The following is a 27617-nucleotide window of genomic DNA, read 5'->3' as shown; positions in this document are numbered from 1 at the left end:
AAGTTACTTTGCTGCACTTAAAAACCGTTAAATCAGACATTTCACTTCTCATTAGTCAAAAGCTAGATTAGCAGGAACTGCAGAAAAATCACAGGTGTACTTAAAAGTAATTTCTAAGATAGACAAGAGTATACCACATGTAAATATACAGAAAACACACTTCCCCAAGATATGCTATGAAGGCTCAAGTCCTTATCTCTCTTTAGGTGGAGTCTGAATATATCAAAAATCAGCAATAAATAACACAAGTCACTAAGATGCAACTACAAATTTTAAATAATTTCAATGACAATATCAATCAATATCTAATTGGAAACCAATTTAGTAGTCAGCATAGGGAAATTCTTGAAATACTTAATTACAGACACTTTAAACAGTAACATTTCTTAAGTGTTTTATTGCTACAAACTGGTACATCTTATCACAAAAAGCTACAAGGCATTATAAACACATACTCTATTATACAGAGTGCAATGCAGTTCCCCAAACAGCCACACTCAACAGCACAATTTTTGAAGTTACTCATTCTGTACTAAGAGGTAAATATTATAAGCTTACACGATAAAGCTTTTAATGTATTTACCCCAGAGACCCACCTTTCTTTTCAACTGATTAGACCAAAAATTATTATTATATCCAACTTTCAATACACACACCAAAAAAATAGGATGCTTAAAAAAATATACAACACAATGTTCTGATCAGCTTTAATAGTCAGTTTTCTATAAAAAGCTCAACTAAAATAGTCTTAATTTTATTTTAAACAAAATCAGAAACACAGAGGAATTATATAAACAAGTTCTCCATGGAATGGAATGCATGCAAATGGTGGGGAATCTTCAACTTCATTTGAGACTATTAAAAAGTCTCAGCCACTTTAGAGCAGAAATAAAAAGCTGGCTTCTCCCCCCCAATGTATTTTTATTTTCTTGCACTTAGTTATCTTCAGTATGGTCTAAAGTGAAGTCAGTTTGTTCTTCAGTTTCTTCCTCCTCTTCTTCCTCCTCTTCCTCACCCTCGGCTGGCTCATCAGCTTTGTCCTCTTCCTCTGTCTGCTGCTCTTGAGCCTGATCATTAATTTCAAAAGGATTTTCACCCTGAAGCAGAAGGTTGAAAACAAACACTTTGATATTTATTTCAAGCACAAAATAAAATAATACTCTTTTTCAGTGAATGAAAGGGGCAGCCACTAAGAAATGCTACAGTATTTTATACAGGTTTTTAATAGTTGGGGTTTTTAGCAAGAAAATCAAGAGGCTTGATTTAAAATTAGCAATACCACATTTTTAGGCACATAGGAAACTGGGATCCCAATAAAATCTTTTAATGCAAGTAGAAATGGCATTGAGAAAAAGCCAAAGCATGCCACACACAAACTTCAGTTTAACTTCCACTTTCAGAAATTAAAATTACATGGTTAAGTTTCAAAATGCTTTTAGTAAGAACTACAGCTGCTACCTTCTTCTCCCCAATTACAACCAAATTGGAACTGAACAGTTTTGTTCTGCTTTGCCTTATGTACAGTCTCTATTCACTCTGAATAATTCTATCAAAAAAGACAAACTCTTCAGTAAATGAAACCTAGAAATAATTACATTGAGTAGCCTGAACTTTATTCCATTGTTGATCTACAAAGATTATCAAATAGTTTTCTCAGTACCTCAAATACACTGGCATTCTAGATTCACATTTTCTTCATTTCATTCAGTACAAGACATACCTCAGCTTTCACTTGTTTCAGATGTTTAAGAACTATGAATAATCGATAAACAATGAAGAATAACAATAAAAAGCATTAGGAGTTTCTTGGCTAAAGTTCCTTTCATATTCAAACATGACAGAGCAAGTCTGATCTTAACATACGACAGCAACCACTAATTGCACCAAGACTAGGATTTTAAAAGTATCATTTAGAAGATACAAAAGAAAATTTGGGGCTAGGCCCCTTGTCCTTTTGTTTTTTCACTTCAGTTACATTTTTAAGGCAGAATCTTTCAGGTGGCCACTGAAAAATTAAAAAAACTATAAAAATATTTAGCAAATGCCACTAAACAAAAGCTTGGTATCAGTGTTATTCTAAAAATCAAGACAAATCCTAAATTCAGATTCAAATTCGGATTTAACCCAATGAAAGCAGAAGTCTTTGAGACCATGTTATTCCAAGTCCCTGGATAATTCTATGCACGCACTTTGTAATGGCCAGCCTAGAGTATTCAGATAGTAATGTCTGTTGAGCCCAATCAACTCGTAGCATAAACAAAGACATAGCTTCCACATATAAATGGTAACATTTAAACTTCAAGAATAAGGTAGCATTTAAACTTCAAGATACTAAGTTTGGCTTTTTTGAAATTAGATTGTCATACATAGATTGTCAAGTACATAGAAAGCTGTATCAGATATCAGAATTTACCTGAGCCCTACGGAAAAACAACAAACCAAACCCTCAGGTAAAGCTCACACCACTTTTAGATGATCCACTACTACTGACAAGCACCATCAGGCTATGGAACACCAAGGGGTATTTCACTACTTCAGGTAACAGTGCCCAACACCGAAATACCAAAAATACTGGCTCAGGACATTGTTTCATGAAAAAAAAACCCATACAGCAAAGCAAGTGCCCAAATGAATTTAATTCCAACATCTATGGAAAGCATTGTGAAACAAAAAGACTGAGGATCCAAACCTTAATTCAATTAGGATTAGTGTAACTCTCCAGAATTGCATTCGTCTACCTTCCTTTTTGGACAAAAGCTAAATTACTGAGTTAAGAATACTTCACCTAGTTAGCTTCAAACACATGCTTACCGGGAGACCTTACAGAGAGAAAAAAGGTGTATTAAGAGTTTCATATGTCCTAACAGAGAGCATTGTTTCCTCAAAAAAGAAAAAAGGTGGCCTTTCTCTGTAAATGACTCACAAGGATACTGGAAGCCCTTTAACAGGTCTGACACAAAAGTAAAGATTTAAATCCTCTTATATCTAGGCTAGGCATAATGACAAATGGTAGCTAAAGAATGCACTCTGAAAGGACTACTTCCTCACTCCTGCAGACAACTTCTGACTGTCCCTGTCTATTGGGGACAAGCTACAGAAAACTGTTACACTTCCTTCCTGCGGAGACTGTACGTTGCTGCTGGCTAGCCTAGCAGAACTGGATTTAGCACACTACTTCTGGTTGAACAGATCTCCACACAATAGTAACAATGACAACAAAGTTGCCTTCTCCAACTGTTTTTTTAGAGAAAAATGCACTTTTCGAGTTCTCAAGCTAAGGAAAAAGTTACTGCCATCAAGGGGAAGATCCTAATGACTACACTCTTTTCCAGTGATGTAGCATTAGAGGCATCCAGCACAGTATGCAGAGCCAATTCTAATGCTAGTTGATTTTGACAGTCACACTGGTCCCAGGTAGCTTAAAAAAAAAAAAAAAGGCACAAAAAACCCCCGGAAAACAAGAACACAGGCACAGTACTGAACTGTTGCAGAAAGACTTTATGATGTATTGAAAGTACAAAATACACCAGTAAGTAGTTTAGTCCCAAGAGATGTATTTTTGGGGCTTCTTGTCTCTAGCATATTTAAATTGCACAGAAAGCTTAAGACTATGAATTAGCATTTACAACCAAAGCTCTAGGATTTCCATGTCCCCAGAAACCAATCTAATTACAAGAGGTCTCTCCAACCTGATCCAAAAAGATACCGAAGTCTGCCCAACTAACCAGTAAACATTAAAATGCCTTCACTGTGATCAAACAGTCCTGGGACATAGTGATAAAAAATGTCAAACTCTATGATGGTTCTCTTGTGTAATATCCAAGCAGTTTTTAATCACAGACATCGTTCTGTCTAGGAAATTCTAAATGGGCCAAAATTAGATAGTCATGACTTCACCAAGCGATAACTGTTTGCCTGGAGAAACAAGATGGTCTTTTTTTCCTCCTTATTATAAAGGGACTTACTACACATTCACAAACTTTTAAGAGGATTGTTTCAGAGTAGCCAGAAAGTGGGTCATGGTGGATTTCTCCCCTTCACATTATGGATGCAGAAGAATAAGGAGAAGTGAAAATCTTCAAAAAAGCACACAAAGAGCATATTGGAAGCATAAAGGGGTACCACACAAAAACAGCACCAGGGAAACAGGGTTCTTCAAAAGGTTGCCCAAGGTAAAAAACAATCCTTCCAAGGTTCTTTGATTAAAGTATCTATGATGAAAATATCAAACAAGAAATTAAAAAGTTCCTTGCACATGGCCACCAGAACCAACAGGATCATAAAGATCTCATGCAAGTTTTGACTGCTGGAAACCTCAGTGCTGGTACAGTAGTTTTCTGGAAACTGAATATATTGACAAATTTCCAACAAGGCAGACACCAGCACCAAAGCAGCAGCACAGAGAACAGAAGAAGCATTAGAAGACATGTTAGAAAACTGAGGAAGGTAAAACTTGCAAGACTGTCTTCACAAGGAGACCACTGACATTTGCAGAATGACTAGCGCTGGTATTTTCTGGGATGGGTTGAATACACTTTCACCAGGACCTGCTCAGTGAGATGTATCTGGCTTCTGGTTATGCAAATCCCTTTCATCCTTATCCAAATGTATAATCAACCGCAGAGTGCAGTTTTATTATACAGCATGTGATGGAGCAGAGCACACACGCGTTTGGAGCTTGCCATCTTCCAGAAGATCCTTGTTAACCACTGAAAACAGCTTGTTTTAGATGTAGGGCAGACTGTATGGGGAAACACTTCTCCCCACCCTCCAACCAAAAAAGCCCAAAACTCAAACAAAACCAAACAAAAATCCCCAAACTCAACATGCTTTTGCAAAGTGTTGTTTACTCTGCATATGCAGTGCGGAGGGAGAAAATTCAGAGCGGGCAAGACCTGCAAAGCTGCCTAGTTTTGTACCGAGTGGCAAAAGCGGCTCATTAGTATCACAAATGCCTTTGACAAAAGTAGAACAAAATTTCAGGTCAGCAACTCCTGAGGTTTATGTATCCCTATTGATACATTTTAACATTAGCAGAAAAGGTAAAAGATTTTTTTCTTTCTTATTACACAACTTGGTTTCTCTGTGCATACTGGGAAGTTTGTTCTTTTAATGTGTGCCCTGGAAGAGGTACATATCTCAAATAAAGTTGAATTAGGAAAAGCTCATTTTCTGTTGAGACTAGTACTTCCTGCTAGAACTACACCCTGCTGAGACTAGTAGTCATCCAACTCTTTACCACAACTAGTATTTGAGACCCACCTTGCCCCGTTGTGGTTTCCTGTGAAAAATTCTGTTTAGGTAATTTTGATTGCCCCCTGTCGACCTGATGAATGGCAAATTTCCATTCTCCCTTCTACCAGTCTCCCACTAGGGGGCTGTATGGGACAACACATGCCAGGCACAAGGAACACCACCAGAAGAGGTGGCTGGAAATACAGACAGATATTCCAGGCTCTGGTATTTGGACATTTGCAACCTTCTCATAACAGATACAGAACAGTTGTCTGAAACTGATTCACATGCTCATCCCTACATCATTTTGCAGCACACAGCTAATCTAACATTTTAAATCACATTTAACTTGGGCACTGGCTCATACCTTGCCATATTTACTCAAGAAAGTATTGCTTTGTCTTAAAGAGTCTATTGTTTGGCACAGGCAAAATCATAAATCAATTAAAAGTAATACCAGAAACAGCTAACAATAGTACTACAGAAAGAGTCATTTAGCAAAGTGGCCCAGTAGAAAAAACCCTGTATTTTGCTAAAATGAATTTACCTGTTTCTCAGGCCACGTATCTGCAACACAAGCTGCCATGCCTTTTGAATTCTCTGATCTCATCAACTACTGTTGTAAGCTTTCATTTTTGTATGCTGCCATCAACCCTAGAAATTCTATGGAATAAAAAGGAGCTGAGTCGTGTGTGTGTTATACTTCAGTACAAAGCCACATGATGGAACTCTTGCTTCTAAATGTAAAGACAGACTCAATTGTAAAGTCATTTGTGCTCTACCGTGAGCATTATGAATAAAGACACTGCTGATGCTTTCCTAAAGGTTGACTTTCCTTTCTAGGAGCATCTAATTAAAAATTAAAATACAAAGAAGTGCTAAATAACAACCAAAAGCTGGTAAATCTGGAGGTGGTAATTTTTGCTGCAAATAAATTTATCCAAGACAATGATTTTAGACCAGCAGAGTGCATTAAAAGCATAATCAATCTGTGAGCTACCTAACAGACAGAGCACAGAGGTTAAACTCCATCAACGTGGAGAAAATGGTGGCATAGCAAACATTACAAATTACTTTCTTTCTATTTGCATCTTACCTTCACATACAGCTCGTATCGTGCCTTGACTATAGGATTATTCAATATACTGGTGGCAGTGAGAACACTCTCCCTTTTTATTTGTTCTCTGTAGGCCTAGGAAACAAATTTTACAGTGAATAATTATCACATACCTCTTACAATTGCCACATAAATTTGAATTCACGGTCAGTTTCTATAAGTAAAATAATGAACATATTGCAGCATGATCTGTTTGTTCTTAGCACTTAAGTCCAAATTACATAATAAGTTCAATTAAGTTTAGTAGTGTTTATAGTTTGTTGCTTTAGCTTGACCAAAATATATTCCCATATCTTGATAAATAATGAACTGCAACCAGAGTTATCTGTTCTCATCTACAGACAACACACAGGCTTTTCCATCACGGCCTAGCATACTGTTGAAGACGACCCTGCTCATTTGCAGGGTCCCTTCCAACCCAACACGTTCTGTGATACTCCACAATCACAGAGGCTCATATATAAACAAAACATTACCTTGGCAATCTTGCTTACTATGATGCTCATGCTTCTCTTTCAACCCTTCTACCAGTCTTAAAAGTATATCATTATAAATTATAACAGCGACAAATACCCCACTACTGCTAGTTCTAACCTGGTCTCGCTTTTCTTCAAATTAAAAAGATAACAGACAAGAAAAAAAGAGGTACCATGTTTGTCATCTTGCTAGAAACACATGTATTATGTTTTGCAATTTGAATAATTTTTCCAACAGTTAAGCTCAGTAAAACAAATTCCCATAAAATAAAAAAGTCATTCCTAGTAACTTTTCCATGACTTGCTACTGTCAGCTCTTAAGCACACCAACATTTCATTAACCGAGGGATCCTAAGCACTGGCTACTTCATGAGATCTCATGCTTACAAAGTGAAATAAGGACATTCCAGCTTTCAAGAGGATAAGTCACATCAGCGAGAACTTAGAAATTACTCGTACCAAGAACCAAACACTTTTCACCTACTATTAGATTATGCTAGCCCTTTTGTTCTTAACAATGTCATATCTTACCTGTTTTCCTTTTATGTGATCAGGAGATTTTAAGTGTTGCTGAACAGAACTGTGCAATGCAGGAACGTACACACTGCAAGCACTGCAGTGAACAGTCTCAACTTTCATCATATGGTCATCAGCAGTAACCCCTGACAAAGAAGATGCAACAGATCATTAACACAAAATGTGTTACTCTAGGCAAGTGGAAAAATGGATTATTTATTTTATACTCAAAAATTAGAGCTCTCAGTTGTTAGACATGTGAAACTGAACCACAGGGGCTCCCTAAGGGTAATACTGAAGGAGGAAGTTTTTCACTCAAATTCTCCAACTCCACTTCTCCACAGACTATACATGAGATCCAGGCAATGTACAGAAAGGCCATCTATTTAAAATCAACAATAGCTAATATCCTTAACAATACACATTTTGATATAACAAACAAACAAAGCTTGACCAAAGCAGTTGCATTTACTTTACCTCTTATAAGAACAACTAATTTATTTCCTTGCCTCCCTTCACCATCAGGAAGAAGCACATGAACCCAATTCCTCTTGCACTTTTACATATTAGCTTGCTAATAAAACAAACATTCTCTTCACAAAGGCAAACAGGCCCTCCAGTACTCAAGGAAAGTACACAAGAAGAATTTGTGAGATTGTTAAGATGCTGGCTATATCCATTTTAAAATAGCCTTTAGTATTTTAATTTAAATCAAAGTAGCATTCAAATAAAGTTATTGCTTAAAATAACAGTACTCAAAAGATGTCTCCTCTGGCTCTAGCACATATTTTCAAATCCCTCAAGAAAAGAACAGGGTGGGAGAATATGGCACAGCAAGGTGGGCACGCATGAAATGCTCTAGAAAACTGCCTGTACAGCAGCCAATGGGAAAAATACTCAGGCTGAGACGCATCTTGGGTAGCCAAGAAAGTGCTCAAACTTTTGTCACTGTCCCTCAAAACCACAGCAACTCTCCTATTTACATTATCCAAACCCTTGCCATCATATTTGACCATCACCACCTTACTGCTTTATTACACTTTTTCAATCTACCTGCAACCACTCCTCTTGCCTTCTACTGAATAAGACTGTGGCAAAGCCCACATAATTATGTTTGTCAAGTACCTAACACAATGTTATCACACCTTCTGACAAGGCTACCTGGATAGCAAACATAAATAAGGTTTGCTATCTCCTGCTGTGCTTACATTCCACATTGTGTCAGAAATGAAGAAAGGTATCCCAACCAGGTACAGAAAAGGTGGGAAAACTGACTATTTTAATCCATTTTATTAAATTTGAAGACGAATGAAAGGATAAAAAGACAAGGAAAGCCCCACAGTATGCATTTTCACACAAAGCACATCGCTCACCTTCCATTATATCTTTTTCAGCAGCCTGAGCATTTTCCGTTTGGTTACTTGTCTGCTGCTTACGCATAGCTGTCTTCTTGAATTTATTCACCATACACTCCTGCAGAGGATCACAAGAAGAAACTGTAAGGCATCTGATCTACAACTGTCTATATTCCAATAGGAATTCAGAAGAGCTCTGTAACAAACAGCGATTAATTGCTGTCACTTCTTAAGGCACTACTTTCACTTTTTACTGTAAAAGTAACAGTATTTCATGGACTCTGAATTCACTTGTGCTGCAACAAGAGCCATCTGCAAAAGGAGTAACAATGATAAGTTAAGCATATTTTGGAAATACATGGTAAATTGTAACTATATTCTCATACAGAAGTATTATATAGATCAAAAACAGCTGTCTTACATGAAGAAATTCCATAACTACTTTGTCAAATTTGGTTTGCTTCTGGATATGATCCAGTGTCTCCTGGTGAGCTGCACTCTCCAGATGTGCCTCAATTTCTTTTTCTTCAAACGTTCGAAACTTGCAAAATGAGCAAGTAAATGCCATTCTATTAAGAGAAATACATTAAATATTACTATTAAAAGTAAAACTCATCAAGACTATGTGGACCTGACACTTTTTTCAGTGAAAAAGAAAAGAAAAAATCTTGTATTTTTCCATTATAAAGGATAAGTGCTATAAGAATCAAATATAAATCAGGCCAGTGCCAGAGCAATTAATTATCTATGCAGAAGATAAAAACTGCTGAAATCAGAAGCCAGGCATTTAAAAGCCACATTATTCTGTGAGTCTGCCTATCACAGCTCTCTAGTTCATGTCACCTTTTGTAATACTTCTCACAGGCAAAGAATCATAGTCCAGTCAGGTCATGGTTTCCTAATTACAAGTAGTAAGAAGAATTCATTTAAAGCTCATTTTCCATACAAAAACTATATAATCTTTATAAAAAAATAAAACCTCCTCAGTACAATGAGGAAAAGACAGTAATGTTATGATATATACAGCACTGACATGGAACATTTTGTACAGTGCAGCCCACTGGGCTGAGGCAAAATTAAGAAAAGTTACAAAACTACGTACTTATTTTTGCCACAAAACAGTTGACCATATATACATATGTATATTTATACACACATATAAAACCAGAATAAAGTCAACTTCTGACAGCTTCTTAAGTCAGCATGAACAAATACTTCAAAAGGAATACCATTCTAAGCGACTTCTCAAGTGGGCACTTCTGAGGGAGGAGTGAGTAAATTGTGCATTTTCTGATACAACAGTGGTCCCATGAAATGAATTTGGGTGCCAGGTTTTGGCTTGAGGGGGTTTTTTTCCTTATTTGGGTTAGATTTTTCGTTTTGTTGGGGAGTGGGGGAAGCTAGGGGGTGGAAGGAGGTGGGGGTTTTTTTCCTCGTTTCTTTGTTGCATTTTATTTTCCTAAATCAGTCCAAAAGGGCTTCCAGGAAAGAATATGAGGCATAAAGGAGAAGTAAAACACTGCACACGACATAGAAGTTACAGCACAAACCTGTATCCATCACCATATTTTTCACTGTTTTTTTCCCTTCTACGCCTTTGCTTCTCTCTTCTGGCCTCGATTCGCCGCTTTTCTTCTTCCTCACTTTTAACTTCTCCTCCTTTGCCATCTTAACATGCAATACAAAGATTAATAAACAAACCCAAACCAAATAAACAACAACAGTAAAAGTATCTGTCTACCTTGTCTCCTCCACAAACACCTCAAAATGCAGAGAAAGACTATATACTGACATGGTTCAATGGTTCACTTAAATGTCCTGAAATTATGCTGTGTTTTCCTCCTCTAAAGACAACCAAGTTAAACATTTGCTTCAGCAATGTCCACTTAGTAGCTAAGGGTTTACATTCTAGGTTACAGTCATAAAAGCAAGGAAATTCAGAGTTAGAACAAACCCTTCCTTGTTGTGCCTAGTTATTAGAGGCCTCTTCAAGTGACCAGGAAAGGGTGACTGCTGGAACACAGGGAGAAACACATTGTTTAAAACTCTCCCATGTTTTGAGAGAACCATTGCTACAATCCCCTTACATAAAAAGAAACTATATAACAGACTCTTCTGCCAAGAATGCAGTTTACAAAACCAAAAGCAAAAGTTCTCATAAAGGAGAAAAGACAGTGTATCTCCAACATACAGTACCAAAAATGAACTCCAACAACTTTATTATTTTTCCCCACTAGACTTCACTTATTTCACAGAAAAACATTCCAAAGATTTTCAGCTAAAGAAACAAATCAGTTAATGAGGCAGGGCGGGATAGACAAGGACAGACAGACTCACCACACAACAAAAAAACCAACCAAACCTTCAGAGAACCTGATTAAATTACCACCTGGCATGTAAGTGTGAACAAATAAATGAATAGAAATTAGTTTTTCAACATTAAAGACTTCCAAGGACACTGACTTTCTGCGTAAGTGCACTTATGTTTGCCTTTCCTAGGTTTGCTTTAAAACTCCACGGACAAATGGAAACACAGTATTATTCGGTGAGTAGGTTTAGAGCAAGAAAAAGAGGAACACTTTGCTCTCTTTTGCAGTTCAACCTTAGAACAGAGGTCAGCCTCCAGGAAATCTACCTCCATCCAACCAGCAACGGAAAGGAACATACAGCAGCATAATGCAGAAAACACCAAGACTTGCAAAACACACTGTGGCTGTACAAGTGTCACTGAGTACTGAAAACATTTTCACTGACTAACAGCTTACACTTCACTCCTGATTATCCCAAGGTTTTTCATTCTGTAGTGAAGAGTTTCAAAATGTACAGTGATCCAGAGAGGGCAAAAACTCCATCCATAAAATTAAAAATTCAAATTGAAAACAACAAACAATCATCTACTCACAGAGGCAATTCCCATACTGATCTCAGGATTTAAATTTCACTTCATGTCCTACCACCAACCCTGGAAATGTGCAAACGGTCACTTGTTTTACTGCTGTAAAAATCATCTGGTATGACATTCTGTGGAGTGAAATGGCCTCTATCTTCTCCCTCAAACTTCCAAATTCAAGTGCCTGTCCTGTTAGAAGCTGAGGAATGGAAGCCTGAATCTACATATAAACTAAGATTCCCACTTTCTGAAACTTTGCTTATGCAAAGTTTTAAAAAGAAAGAAAACCTGCACAATTTAAAAATAAACTAAAAAATATTTACTATTATTTCAAGAAAAGAAACACTCATCACCTGGCTGCAAATTTCCAGCACTCCTTACTACCAGATTAGACTGCATATGCAACAGGACAGCATACACAAGGAAAAGGAGACCAAAAAGAGTTTCAGCCTTAACACTGGATTTCTTTATGTATGTGTCTGAAATTACCACAGTTAATATACACTTTAACTGATTTTATGTAAACTAATAATAAACCTGTTTCATTAAGACTGTACATGAAACAGATCCCACATTCTTAAGAGCAGCTCTCTGAGTTAACTGAATCCACTTTTATAAAAGTGACTCACCTAGGGTTTAAGGGTGAGGTTGATCAGCTAGTGGGATAAATAATAGGATATGGGTGAGGAACCAGTGGGATTAACAACATTCAAGCAACAGAATGGCAGTTAAGTATAAGACCATTTACATTAGTTTCACAAAAATTAAAACAGGTCAAACAACAACATACAGAGATGATCAGAGAGCATAAACAGTAAGCATGAGAAAAAACAAGTGATGGATGGATGATAGAAACAATCATCTTTTCCACAGCCTAAATTTACAAATGCTTAAAAAACAAACAAGCAGAAATAGTCATGCTACTGAATAACTATAAGAGATCATACATACAGGCTTACTATATCTATTCACTCAAAGACTTACAAATACTATACCTACAATACCTTACCTGACAAAGTAAACTGACTTACCTCCAAAAGTCTGATATCCAAGATCATAAGCATCTCTTGTAAAGTCTTCATATATAACGACTGCACCACTTGTATCAACTTCAATTTCCTAATAAAGTCAAATCCATAAATTAAAAAAAAACCAAAACAAAAACACCCCCCCAAACAATGTCACTCTAAATCCAGAAAGGCAGCATAAATTACTTAATTTTCAATAATCTGTTACTTCCTATTTCTATCAAACATGGCAACGAAAGAAAGTGAATTGAGTATCTTCTTGGACTCGGTGAACAAAAACTTCTAGCTCTGCATTTCTCCTTAATGCCTTATAGCCTTAGTGAATTCGTTTCACAGTCAAAATTGTCTTCTACATAAATATTCTGACTTCCAATCCAGACTTCTACTTAGTTGAGAACATGTTAATACCTCCACTCAGAAAGAAGGAAAACACCATTCCAGTATTTCAACATTAAACCAGGAGATACATATCTGTATACACACACATACACATGCTTAGCTTTCTAACACATTCTTATACAGTGTTGCAACTGTAGTGGAGACTAACCTTTGTACCCTGTCAGAGAACAACTTTTAACACTGGTTCTTCTATTTACCCTCTCTCCTTGATGTGTCTTATGTCTTATCCATTCCTCCTCACTTCTGTTTAGCAATCTCCTTTGTATTTAATTTCTCAACCCACCCAGGCAGATCATAGGTGTATGAGTTCAAGCTGTCTACCTGTGGCAACCTGAGAAGCATTCAAATGAGAGCTTCTCTGTGCATTATGAGAATAGGGAGGGTCTAAAAATACACTTTAAAATTTATTTTCCAGGCTATCTGCACTAGCTGTATCTTGTCACTCAAAATCAGTAAGGCTTTCAGACTGGCATCAAAATAAGACAATTTTAGACAAAGTGAAGAAAAAAAGTGTGTTTAGAAAAGCTTATATAATTTAACGTTCAACTTCATAACTCTAGCTTAGCAATTATTTGCCTTAAGGCATACTATGCAAAGTTCTCAAAGGATCACAAACATTTTTCAATTCTGAGAATCTTTACCTCTATAGTAGAATCCTGGAAAGACGTCTTCATGTCTATTAACATAAAATGAGAAAGAATTCAAAAGCACTGTCACTGCCAATTCATTTTAAGACAATAAGATATTTAGGAAAAAAACCATAATCCTTGTTATGCAGGTAGGATGGTCTACATTTACAATTTATCATAGTTTAATAATACTACTAAACGTAAAATCAATTATCCTTAGAAATATAAATTAAACACTTTTAGAAGCAGTCACCTATATTTAACTCCAAAAAAGAAAATCAAGACTGAAAGGACAATATAATTTTGAGATATATTTTCATACATACATTGTATACCAATTGCATCATATCTTCTGTTAGTTGCCACCTACTTTTTAGTTTTCAACTACATGATACGGTTTAGGGCGTCTTTCAGTTCAAGTTTCAGAAACTGTGTTAAACCACTCAACAGTTTCTTCCCCCTAATCTCAGAGCCTGCATTCTAGCAGGTGCTATCTGTTCTACTTCTTAAAGTAACTTCAATATTATGTAGTATATTGGTCCTTGGATTGTGGAAATCAGTGAAGGGGATCAGATAATAAACTAGAAGTGTTCTGTCTGAACACATCTTAGAAAAGGAGAATGTACAAAAGTACTGGAAGAACTCAGATGCATATTCTACATTTAATCATAACAAAACTAAATAAGACCACCAATAACATTACCTATACAAAAGGCAGAGAAATACGTTCTATACACCCAGTGCCTGAAATCTGTACAGTATTCTGGAAGTTACCGTTAAGGGAACAGTTTTGTAATAAACAGTAATATATCCAGAACTACAAAATCAAAACTAAAATTTACACATGGAAGTTTCTGCCAAGTCTGTGCATTTACCTTGCCAGCTGTGAGCTACAGTAACTTTAAGCTATTTTCAGATGTGATTTGAAACCAAGCTATATAAAACACTGTAGATCCAAATTACTAGGAAATTACAAGCACAAAAAACTAAAATCTGACCGCTGTACGCACGGATCATAATATTTAATACTCAAGTTTACATTCCCTCAAAGCAAGTAATTTATTTGAACCTCATTAGTGACTTTTTTCTCCAACTCTGCCTGCACTATCAAAGTTATTAGAGTTGTAGGACATCTTTATGGAAGAAACCAAGCATCACTAATACAATTTGAAATTTATATTTACAGTTTGTCTATCACATTTAAGAGTTCTTGTCATTTACAGCATTTCATTTGCAAGTGGGAGCAAACTCTTTCTGCCTTTCATAAATTATTCTATAACAATGTTCAGTGTTTTCTCAGTTTGCCTCCCTTTCCCCCTCCTCTTGACCCACGCCTTACGTCTTTATTGCAGCTGGTGCACTACTTTTAATAGCCAAAGAATTTGGACAGTGGCGCCCAGGCTCATGCAAGAGCACATTTTAATATCTGTCAGGCATTGTCACTTAAGACAACCTGAAATTTCAGAGACCTGAAATTATTTTCAGTAGTGAAAATTTGCCTCCAGGAAGTATCATTATGAAGTCTCAATGAGACAGTCTTCAACAGTACATATCTGAACACATCAAAATATTCAATGTCATTCAGCAAATTACTGTTGCAGTAGAAAAGTTAGATGAGTATATTCACAGAATCTGTTGTGGACTACTTTAAAGGTGGAAAATAAAGAATTACAAAACAGCAGACAGCCCTCTTTCTAAATATTAAAGCTAAGTCATTTCTAATGAATAAAAACATTAGTAATCTAAATTTAAGAATTCTGGTACTTATTACTTACTAGGCGATTTTTTCTGGCTCAGCTTCAAAATAGGTTTTGTCATTTTGGGTTTCTTGATGAAAGTCCCACCAGGTTTGTTATACGGCTGTGGTATCATTTTTCTTTTTATTCCTCTTGCAGCAACTGCTGCAGGACTGGGTTTGTTATGATAGTCAACGACAATCCCAGGTCTGTGCATTCCTCCAAAGTCTCCCATATGCTGAAAATTTGCAAAATCAAGAGGAAGGTATTAGTATATGAAATCAATATAAATAAAACAACTACTTGGTACAACACAACTGTGAATGTAAGTAAAATCTGCGTTCTACAGCAAAATGCAGGAGAAACTTAAGCTCCTGGTCTGATGTTCTGTTGTGCAATGGCTTTGTGGGTGTTTGTCCAGTAGAACGAATATGTCTGTATAAACTGTGTTTCTGCTTATTCAGAACCATTGTCCAGGCAATGAACATATCTATCAAAGTTCATATCTCTGCCTACTATCTTGGCTACTCTCTTCAGATTCTCTAGATGATGAAAGACATCTCCCTCTGGAAAAAAAACAGAGCTAAACGACTCCGTTTTCAACACTAAAAAGGAAAAAAAAGCTTCTTTGCTCTGCATCTTATGCCAAATGATATATCAGTTATTTGAAAACTGAGTTAAAGAAGGTTGTACAGTGTGGAAAAGAGATTAACTGTAAGAAGATCATTCTTTCTTTTACTTATCTTTCCACTGAATTCAATAAAATCAAAATTTTTAAGTTGGGCCTGGAGAGAGTGATACAAAAACACGGCACCAATAGGAATGAAAATTCAGCTGAAAGACTAAACCTTTCTAATATTTCTAAAATTATGTACACTCATTTGTGGACACTTGTATATGTAAGTTACCTCTCTGAAAACATGGAATAAATGAGTAATCTGAAGAGGGAAATTTTAAAAAGTGCTAACATATTTCTTAATATTAACTCAATTATTTGATTAATAAAGGACAGAAGAAAGCCCACTGACTGGATGGGTGACTTGGATAAGCAGAAATATTTGTATTTCCATGAGAAGATAATTAATATTACACTGTCAAAAGAATATTAAAAATAACTTCAAAATACTTGTGAAAAGTATGACTTTTTTAAAGCAAATTTTAAATGACAGATAGAATCTACCAAAGCCAGCACTTTTCTTTATCAGAAATCCATGCACAAGATCTCCATGTTAACTTATTTAGTTGAGATAGCTATAAACTACCTAGCATGTACATTTACACTGGTCACATCAATTTGACATGAAGTACGCACTTGGATCATTTCAAGTTCAGGTTTTTTTTAAACAGACAATCTACCTATTAAAGGTGCAATGCATTTTACATATGGTAAGTAGTTTAGCCCTTACATTTTCCTTTATTACATAAAAGACTAAAAGGATAAATTTCAAAAGCAAAGTAAAAAAGAACTCAGTTGTAACTGCACAAAGCTTTCGGATCTAAATGAATTCTGAAAGGATGGAACTGAGGCTTAAGAACATAACACTTTCAGCGTCACAAGTAGAGAAACAAAGATTAGAATCTATTTCTCATACCATGCTACATGCTACCTAACAGCCATGTGCAAATCTGAGCTAAAATTTGAATATGGCAACTACAATACTCAAGGATGCTGCAAAGAAGACGTTCTGGAACAAAACCACCACACAAATAGGCATTTAGAAGACCCAGTAAAAAAACAATCTTCCTCTAAGTTTCAAACTACAATAAGTTGTATGGTTTAAAATTAAAGAATCCCTTCCCAAAGAAATATAGCACACTTAGAAATTTTAAAAGATAAGTTACACCTACAGGCACAGGCAGAAAAGTGTTCACTGAACTCTTCGTACTTTAAAAAACAGCCAGAACTGGTATTATAAAACCAAGACAAAGGGACACCATCAACTTAAAGTTAGTACTTCTGTCAGGTTGGTGAGTTTTTTTATCCTCTTCTACTGTTTTTTTTTCCCCCCAACTCACTTAACATCAAGCATTACTTCTTCAAACTGCGATCCGCTGTTTTGCATACAGTTAATCATGCTGTTCCTTGGACACAGTTTTTACATCCTACACTGGAACGGAATCCACTGAAAAGGAGTTATAACATAAATCTTCAAATCAAATTAATACAAGTAATAGGTCTAGGTACACTATGTGGAAACTGATTTCAATTCTGTGAAAGGACCTGATTTCAAATTGATGATGTCCCTTTAACCATGCTTTAATTTTGAGAAAGAATCACTGTAACTGCTAACCACTCACCTTTGCCATTTTCTCCCCATCACCCTTCCAATATACAAGTCAGAGCAAGAGTTAAATTTAAAAGAAGACTTGATGTTTAATAAAACATGTATTCAACACACTTAAGTATTAGCTAAACTTTGGCCTTTACAGAAAACAAAAACTACCCTAGCATTCACAACCTGGGTTTTATTTTTTGCTTATACATTGCACCTTTAACCTACTCAAAACTTCAAAAGACTTTGAATTCAACTTTTACAATATTCGAGAATTTCCCCACCAGCATCAGAGATGCTAGTGTTTACAAGGAAAAATGAAAGTCCTTTTAATCCCTTTTAGACCAAACCTACTACTTTTATCTTCATCTTTCAAGCAAAAGGAGAGATTTAACAAACCTTATCAACTAGTCTTCTAGAAAGAGGGACTGGGTTCTACTTGAAGACAGCTTCAAAGGGATAAACAACATTGTCAACCATGATAGTTTGCTTGGACAAAACCCCCACACACTGTACTGAACAGTGCATTCATTTTAAAGCAGTGGTCTTGAAAGGGTTTAAAAGAGTGTCTAGTGAAAAGAATCTGAAAAGATTCTGTACTTACTCCTCGGCCTCGGCCTCTGCCTGTTGATGGTCCTCCAAAAGCATCATAGTTTCTGCTTCCAAATCCACTTTCAGGATAAGCAGGCGTTCCTCTCCCCCGAGAGCCTACAGGTGCAGGCTTCATATGGGGTGAAGAAAAACTGCTGTAGGAAGAGTAACTCTCTCTTCCTCTGTCCTCCATAAACCCAGGCCTCAATTTTGAACGGGAGTAAGGTGCTTCCCAGCTAGACCCGCCCTGGTTTCTACCTCCGAAAGAGTCAAGGCTATTCCGGTAGGAGTTGTCAAATCGACCACCATAACTACCTCCGAAGCGGCTTTGTTCGGGTTCATTATAACCATAGCCAGATCTGTACAGATCTCGCCCACCCAGAGAAGACCCGGAGTCGTAAGACTCATAAGGTCCAAACCTGGAAAAGTTGCACAGTGAGGAGAAAAAAAAGTAAGCTTACTAATGTTACACATTACAAAAGACAAGTTATCAGTTGACATTTATCAACTAAAATCAATTTATTACTATACTGGTCCGTACAGTCGTGTTATTGTTTAATCTTGATTAGGGCTGGGCAATTCACACTATGACCAGACAGAAAGCTATCTGAGCCATTTTTGCTACAAACAATTCTAAAGTTCAGTATACCTGAACTTTGTTTACTTAAAAATTTTCAGCAACATGTATTTACTAAAACATTATTAGAGCCCAGCCCTAGTCTCACAAAAATAATCACCTGCAGACATTCATAGGCTAGTCAAACTCTCCTTTCTTCGAAATCATACCCTCACAGTCTAACAGTTAAACAGCAGTTAAAAGGCGGCCAAGTTCTGAACTGAGAAAAAAAAAAAATCTTTTGTTTTTTTAGTGGTACAGTTGTGAGTCTTAAGTACCCCACAGTTCTCATTTTAAAGGAAAAATACAAGTGCTCTTCCATTCACATTTGTAGGTTTTGGAAATTTTCTTCCCTGTAAAATTCAGTCTCCCAGTCAAAAGAGTTCACGGTCTTCAGTATATCCAGCTTTCACTTGCAGACCATTAAGTCTAGCAACTCAGGATTTTCGAAGTCTACCCAGTGCATGCACAGTGGACACAAACAGTCCTTGGAATTTTAGAGTAAAGTAACAAGGAGCTGAAATCTTTAATTATGCCTGGGGTGGGAGCAGTGTCAGGCTCGAAATCATCAATATTTGTAACCACTTGGAAGGGAAACACATTAGTGTCCCTGCTGGGTTATAACAGGGTGATTCAGAAGGCTCTGGGAAAGACAATCCCTTGACTGATACAATGTAAACTAGGAGAGACTCAACTTATTAACTGTATCTATAGTAAACTGAATGCCTTAATTTTAAAATATGTTAGAAGACCCAAAGCTACACAGAAAATGACACTAGAAAATGACCATGCACAATAGTAACATAACATGGCAAGAGACATTTTGGTGTTCAAGTAGTCATTGGACCTCAATCATATGCAGATTACTATATGGTAGGTACAACTCATTCCTGAATCTGCTCAGAATTTTCAGTCAGCCTCAACGTTCATTATTGAACAAATTATACTTAACTAAAATGCTTAACAGAACCAAGAAGCAAAACACAATACTTCTCCAGCCTCCCTATTTTAGTACTGTCCTTTTCCAGTGGCACCACAGTGACTACAGACAAGAATCATACAGTAGTCTGGCTACAGCCAGATAAAAATTCAAGGGCGCTCACAAGAAAACCATCGTATTATCTAAGTTTTCTTTTCATTCTATCCCCTCCAAGATCGGATCACTACTCTGAAAAGCATGCTTCTTTGAATACAATATTAAGACCTAAATCAAATCAGCTGCTCCCTACTGAAAGAGCAACAGTAATAGAATCCTAGCATGAAATACACAACTTTAAGACCACTGCATCAGAATTTTTAGTTTTAGACCAATCCATCTTAAAAAGCAGCCCAGAACATGCACACAGTTTCGAGTGTAATCAGTACCTGCCAATGAAATAATCTGGACATGACTTTCAGATTCAATACCAAGATCATTTGAGCACTCCACATTCAAACCAAAGAACACATACCCTAAATGTTCCTTGAAAACGGAATGTTGATAGATTCAGTCTAAGGCACTAAACCAGTCAGGTCTAGTCTGCTATGTCAAATATGGTATGACAGGCCAATCAGCTACAAGTTGCTAGTCATTACTGAAAAACAGAACTTTTGCTATTTTCATTCAAAGACGCATTGTTTCACTGTCAAACTTTTCCACAAAAATGCTGATTATTACCAGAATCCAGCTCTTACAGTCTAGTATTTGCCAGTATTTATCAGACATGAAGACTCAGAATGGAAGTGTTTGTACAAAATCGTAACAACATGCCTCAGGAACACTTAAGTTAGAAGACAGAATGATTTTAACCTAAATTGGATTTGATCAATTCTTGGGACAACTGAAGGATTATTTTACCTGTTACCACCACCACCACCTCCTCCGCCTCCACCTCCATGACTCTCCATCCCATAGGATTGGTTAAGGTAAGAGTCCATGGATCGTGGGCCACCATAGCCTCCATGCCCATAATCACGGTCCATGTCTAAAAAAAGAGCAGAAAAATGTTTATAAAGAAAGCAAGTGAGAAGTCTTATTAAGTAATCTAGTTTAAATTCTTAAGTAAAAGGTTTACTCTTTGCCATGGTGCTTACAAACAAAATACAAAATTGCCAATTGCAAAACAATTTTGACACTGTGCTTAGAGAAGCCATGTGTCTCTGTTATCATCTGAGCACATCACAATTGGAATCAAGTTCGTATTTTTTTCCCAGTAGCAAGTAACCCAGGATTATTGTTCCATCAGCTGGAATCAACACAAGTTAAATTAAGAGAATAAAATGGAGACACCTGATGTAGAATATGACAGAAGTTTGTGGAGAATTAAGACCGCTTATGACCCTTTAAAAATACACACAACTCACAGGCATCTGTTTTCTCTATCCAAGACCATAGAAAACCTTCACTCACACTGACAGAGACCTTGGGTCAAGGTTACAAGCTGTCTTGCTGCAGTGCAGACTCTGTATATAGGTTACAGTCAAACAAATTAATTTTCTCCCAACTTATTCCTCAGCACTGGAAGTCCTATGTAAAAGTAAAACTCATAAATTCAAAGCACTAAAACAGTGTCACAAATCTGCATAATAAGTATGATCCGCTGTCTTTCTGGAACATACACAATTTGTGCTTCACTAGCATTCTAGAGGCCAAAACTGTTTTCCAGTACCAACCAACACTAACTTTTGGATAATACAAAGAAAACCTGGCAAGTCAAGACTCACACAAAAAGCAACACAGAGAAGGAAAATGGAATGAACACAGAAAAGACAAAAATAAGTTTACTCTGACAAGAGAGAGTATTTTATACATTTCTCCACATGTAAAACACTGACTTTTCAGGACAATTAGCTCACTTGAAGTCATAAGAAATTGTCATATTGAAAGAAACACAGTAATTCTGTGTGCATATCATTTCATGAAACTAACTGTAGTGCTGAAAATACCTATATAAACTATATCCCATTTGTACCTGCTTTTTATTAGCACCATGTCACTCTAACTTACTTTCTCATGTCTGTCAACAAAAATTCTGCACGTGGCATTGAGCTGACTGTATCACTTTTACACAGATATTATTAGCATACCTGAATAAAGACTCCAACAAATAAAGACCTCCTGTTGATTTTTTTTTTATTCTAATGATCATAGGTACTTTATAAAAAATTAAAAGATGATACTTCTGGAAAAAAAAACAACTTTAAACATGGAAGTCACACTGCACCTTTTCATAAGCTGAACGTACAATAAAGATTCAAAAATCAAAGCACAAAAAAAGCTTTTCAAAATAGTAATCGTAGCACAACACATCATCAACTTGAACTGCAAAAAGAAATGGCTGAGGCTTCTAATAAAAGCAACTTATGTTTCTCTCTGGTATGACTGAATGATCTGCCACCTAATCCAGTACAATACCCTCAAGACCCTATACATAAAGATGCAGGCCAGCAAAAAGAGGAAGGTAGTCAACAAAACAAACTCAGATTCCCAGAAATTAAGTTTAGATGATCCCATGGTCAATCTCAGATTCAGGCTGCTAGTATTTTTAATACAGTATAACTAATCACTGACATTCTGAAAACTGATATACCTGACCTGAAAGCACCCAATAATTTATCTCAGCTTCACCTGCTCCCTATTATCAGCAGGCTCTAAGAGGGCACAAAACCAATGAGGCTGAGTTGCAGAGGTGAACCTAATCATCCAACAAGGAAGAACACAACATTCTGTCAAGATCCCTCCCATTGCAATGCAATTCTACTACAGTGTAGTAAGGTAGGGACCAGTGTTGTCCATATGTCAGAAGTTCTGTATTGGAAAAACACAAAACCATTCACAGGCAAAGAACTCTTCCAAAAAATGGTTCGAAGCATAGTTTTGAAATAAATTTTTAGTCTAAAATGTTTAGCATCAAAGCAAATACTTAAATCCATTCTACAGTCACTTCTGACATCCACATAAGCTCAACACTCTCCTTACTCGTCCACAGTCCATGTTATATAACAGCAGCAGTCTTGCTGTAGAGCTATGCCAGTCCCTAAATCCTCAAATCACTGCCTTTAGGACATCACCATCTCCTCCCTAACAGCGAACAACTTTCTCATCCTTTCCAGACTCAGTGTACTGCATTTACCTACATTATAATACATTCATATTTGAAAATGGTTAACAGGGATACAAAAGTACAAACGTGAAGAGAAATAATCACTTGAATGATTTACTATAAGAAACTGGAGGTAGCAAATGAAACTTACAAGTAACAAGCTAAAGAGCTAATTAGATCCTTTTTCACAAAACATATATACAAGTACTGGAACTGAGTAACAAGAAGTTACTAAAAATTTATATAGATTTAACACAGAAATTGGATAAATCAACTGACAAGAAATTCAAAGTATGTCAAACACAAACACTACGTCTCTAGCTCAGAAAGTCGCCAAGCTACAAACCAGTGAAGGCATATAAACATCCTAAAGGAGTACTTGTACCACTTGTTCCACACCCCCAAACACAGTGACATACGGGATATTGGTGAGGTGGGACAGACACATCTTTGATCTGATGTAATGAAGGCGACCTTGTGATCTCCTTCTGACTATTTCATGCACTATTCCACACTGCTGAGCAGTTAACCTATCATTCCAACCAGAGGCCTCCTGGTTCAGCCATCCTGTCATCTGCAAACTTCACCAAAGATTTCTAGACTTTATACTTCATGTCCAGAGCCTGACAAAGATACTGCATTCAAATTAACAAGCACAGTATTTCTTCAGGTATTAAACTTTTCTTTACTTTGAAAGTCTGTTCTCCAGATAGGCTTTACCCTAAAAAGGGAGAAAACATACAAGACGACAGTAAATATTCACTTAGATGAACCAAAATTAAAAGGACTTTAATTTTTGAATATAGTAACTAAACAATAATCAGTCACCACCAGTAGAGATATGCAAAAGTTCCCTGTCCATGCAAATTATTCAGACTAAATGTGAAATTGCTTCACATGCTAAGAGAACATGTGTCTAAGCACTAAAGAAAAAAGTTCATTTTATTTTAAATAGTAACTGTTTATCAAAGAAATTGTTGAAGAAATATTATATCTGTGTATCTATGAATAAAAAATATGAAAAAACAGTGGTCCATATTCTAAAGTTTAAAAATAGAGTGAATCTCTGAACTGATGAAGGCACTGTCAAAGTATCTTAAACAAAGAATTTATTAAAGGACTAAATTGGGTTTTGGTATCTGCAGCCTCTTGTATAAATACAGTGCAGATGAATGAAGTGTTGAACTGAAGTACAGAAATAGAACTTGCAAGAAGAACTATCTCGTTTTTAGTTTCTATATCATACTTAAAAGTCTACTGATATAGACAAGAGAGAAGAGTTATGTCAAAGGTGAAAAAAATATTACCTCTAAAAAAAAAAAGAATGGGACACTAAAAGATAAGTTTAATTTACAAATTAAGATGTTAATGTACAAGTATTCCTTCAGATTAATTAAAAAAAAAAAAAAAGAAGCCATATCTGGTGGAGAAATCATTTAAAATAGCTGTGAAATAAATCTCAATAGCCAATAAAGAAAAATCAAAATTTCCTTATAAAAAGAAGTAAGAAGTTAAAGACATAGTAGATAACACTCAGAATCTCTTGGCACAACGACTCTATTTAAAAAAAAAGTTTAAGATCAGAGAAAATTGAAATCATATTTACAGTAAAAAGAGAAGATATCATTTTCAACAGTGTTCTCCATGTGAAGTATATGAAAAGGCTAGGAAAATGAGAAAGGAGAAAGATCTTTCAGCAATAAATAATAAATTTAAGAAGCTAAATTTCACTATATTTTAAATTCATAATCCACAATGACTGCAACAACCTTAAGGATCCACTGTGCAATAAGAAGCGATATTTTTTCCAGGCACATTACATTTTCATAACACTATGTCTATATTAGGATCACAACCTTCTCATTAGGCCATTTCCCCTTCCAGATTAGAAGGACAGTAGTTGCAGTAACTAAAATATTAACATGAACAGTTAATATTTCTGATAATAATATTTACAGAATTTATACTGCAGAGCGTGTCAACCCTGTCTCAGAGTCGTCAGCAAGGGACAATAGTGAAATTACAGAAGTCATCAGATATCCAACTAAAAGTGCTTCTCACTGGCTAAAAGTTTCCAACAGTAGGAACCTTGCCAAAAGCTCAAATGAAAACCGGACAAAGATGAGAATTCCCAACATCCATCCTATGTTGCCATCTACTGGACCCCCACAAAACAGCCTTCAGCTCCCTGTGCAGAACTGGGGTAAGACTCTTTTTGCATGCCTTGCTCATGTACACACAGTGCATAAACAGTCATTGTAAAAGTCTCAAACCACATACATCATAATTAAAATTTTTTAATAAATACAAATAATAGCTTAATTATCATAATGAAAACTCATATTACAGAGGTACATAAAAGGAACATGCTAACTGTACAACACACATTTGATTAGTTACTTTCCATAGGATGAGCCTGGATTCACTTTAATACTACTGTCATTAGATCTCAGAAAAGCAGGTTCTGATTAACGGTTACAGTGAATATCCCAAGAAGACATTTAAGCTGCCACTTAATAATAACTTTTTATAATAAAAATCAGAAGGACATTCAATTAAGAATCAATATAGAAAATGAAAAAACAGGGCCATAGATTTAATTTATTTATTTTACTATAATGAAAGATAAATGCAAAATAATATCATTGGGGGAAAAAAAAGTTAAGACTCAAGAAATGTATCACAAAAATGATTATACTGCAATCAAAGATGCCTCTGTAATCCGATGTGTCATTTCCATCCAACAGCCAGCAAGAGCATCAAGAGATCCAACAGCAAGCGCTTATTTGCCGGCATCTGTAAATGAAGCTTGGGTACAGTTTACAGTAAAGGTTTTATATTAACATCCTTTTAGTACTTGATTGCATGCTAGCAAGAGATGTCAAATCATTTCTTGAGTCTTACTAAACTCACAAACTTAATCATCTTACAAAAATAAGTGCATTCCTTTTTGTTTATCTGTTTGGTACTTTTGACAGTGCAAAAACAAGAGCTAGCTTTTGGTGTTTCACATTTACTTTATATGCTTCCTATATTCCTTCCCAAACTGTTAGTTAAGGTAAACTTTATGAAAAAAAGTAAATAAATAAAACTCAAGTAGTTACAGATTCTGGGGTTTTTTCCATGTTTGTATAAAAGAAGGGGAATATCCTTTCTTTTCAACAGAAGTAGTAAGAATCAAATACAGTACTTTGTAAGAAAATAGTTATGCAAAAAATCATCATCATAAGAAAAGTCTGTATTTCCCCCCGCCACCCCCATCCCCATTCCTTGATCTCACAATTTTGATTTGGAACGTGCAGGAGTTCATGTTGACATGCCCAAGATGAAAATCGAGTCTCACTCCCAGACAGTTATAACTCCTCCAGAAAACAACATGTGCACTTAAACCATGTTATGCACTTCTAACAACCCGTTTGCTTTTCGTTTTTGTCAACACTGACTGTTCAGCCCCAACTCTTTTTACAGGTTAGACGTATTTATAGCTCATACCTGAGACTGACCCACTGGGCATGTTCACACCACAATGCATGGGGGTATCTGGGAATCTCCAATCTCTGTCTTCAGCTGGAGAGGATGGGTCAGTGAGAATGACTTAGTGCTTAGCAAGAGCTGGAGGGGAGAGACAGGGAGCCGCAACAAGAGGCAGCTCTCTCTCCTGTCGGATCTCCAGGCTCCTGACACGACCCCCTCACAGAGCTCGCCCCGAGCTCCCCCGGCTCTGCCCGCGCCCCCCGCCCGCCGCCACCGCCCCCTCGCCCCCCGCTCTCCCCGCGCCCCAGGGCGCCTCGCCCCGCGGGGCACCGCCCCCGCCCGCGCCCCCCGCCGCCCGCGCCCCTCCCCGGGAGGGCCCTCCTCCCGCGCAGCCCTCCCGCCGCCGGCCGCCGCCGCAGCTTCCCCCAGCCCGGCAGTGGCGGCGCGGAGGAGGACGAGGAGGTGGGTGAGGGGAGCTCCGTCCTGCGCGTAACAAAGCGGCCGCTGCCATTTTGAGCCGCGGCGGGGCCCCGCAGCGGCAGCAGCGGCGGCGGCCAGGCCCTGCCCTTGCAGCGGGGGCGCGCCCTCACCTTCCCCGTAGTCCATGGCGGCGGCGGCGGCGAGCGCTGCTCCCGCGGCTCCGGCGGCTCCAATGGCGCCTTCCACCACAACGCGGCGAGGCGGGCCCGACGCGCGGCACGCACGGCCACGGCGTGCGCCGATTGGCCCGGCTATGCGTCATGTGAGCAGGGGCCGGGGACGGCCGCGCACAGCGCTGCGCGCGGCTCCTGGACCAGCCGGGTCACGAGGGAGGCTGCGCGGCGGCCATTTTAAGCCCTGGCATCCGCCATTTTGTGTTCTGGCGAAGGGCTCTGTCTCGCTTGAGGCCGCTGCAGGACGAGGAGTGGCAGAACATCCACACCTTCAGCCTCCCACACACATGCCCGCGGGCCCTGTTGAAGTGGCCGCTGTAAAAAACGCTCCCTTGAGGTCAGGCAGTGCCTGGCGGGAGTGAGCCCTCAGCGGCATCCCTGCAGCTGCACAGCCTCAGGCATGAGGTGCCCTGCCAGCTCCCAGTGTGCGCTGCTGCGGTGTTGCAAACCAAGTGGCTTTACAAAATAAACCGTTTATTTCAGCAATGACTCTCCCGTGATGCTTCTCCTTCAATGAACATAACAATATCAGTTTAAGGAAGAAAGT

The 27617-nt window shown here is 37.5% G+C and overlaps 1 protein-coding gene across 3 annotated transcripts; it reads right to left on the bottom strand.

The window, feature by feature from the left end:
- Window positions 1-372: 372 nt before the first annotated feature.
- Window positions 373-27106, bottom strand: ZNF326 (zinc finger protein 326). Of its 3 annotated transcripts, none has more exons than XM_027712483.2 (13): window positions 27008-27100; window positions 26436-26510; window positions 20699-20825; window positions 18259-18664; window positions 15421-15619; window positions 13658-13692; window positions 12621-12708; window positions 10250-10367; window positions 9121-9268; window positions 8718-8817; window positions 7360-7490; window positions 6332-6427; window positions 373-1097 (listed from the first exon to the last, which is right to left on the bottom strand). In XM_027712483.2, the coding sequence occupies exons 1-13, from the start codon at window positions 27021-27023 to the stop codon at window positions 936-938; spliced, it is 1701 nt and encodes a 566-aa protein (XP_027568284.1). In that variant the 5' UTR covers window positions 27024-27100; the 3' UTR covers window positions 373-935. The 3 variants fall into 3 exon arrangements, with proteins under 3 accessions (XP_027568284.1, XP_027568292.1, XP_039238891.1); XM_039382957.1 differs by lacking the exon at window positions 373-1097 and adding an exon at window positions 5768-5898; XM_027712491.2 differs by lacking the exon at window positions 26436-26510 and having other exon boundaries at window positions 27008-27106.
- Window positions 27107-27617: the final 511 nt, after the last annotated feature.

This window comes from Pipra filicauda, unplaced genomic scaffold (genome assembly GCF_003945595.2).
Source record: "Pipra filicauda isolate LSUMZ 115617 unplaced genomic scaffold, ASM394559v2 scaffold112_size3218982_pilon, whole genome shotgun sequence".
Classification (NCBI taxonomy): domain Eukaryota; kingdom Metazoa; phylum Chordata; class Aves; order Passeriformes; family Pipridae; genus Pipra; species Pipra filicauda.
This window is presented reverse-complemented; position numbering and strand designations above follow the sequence as displayed.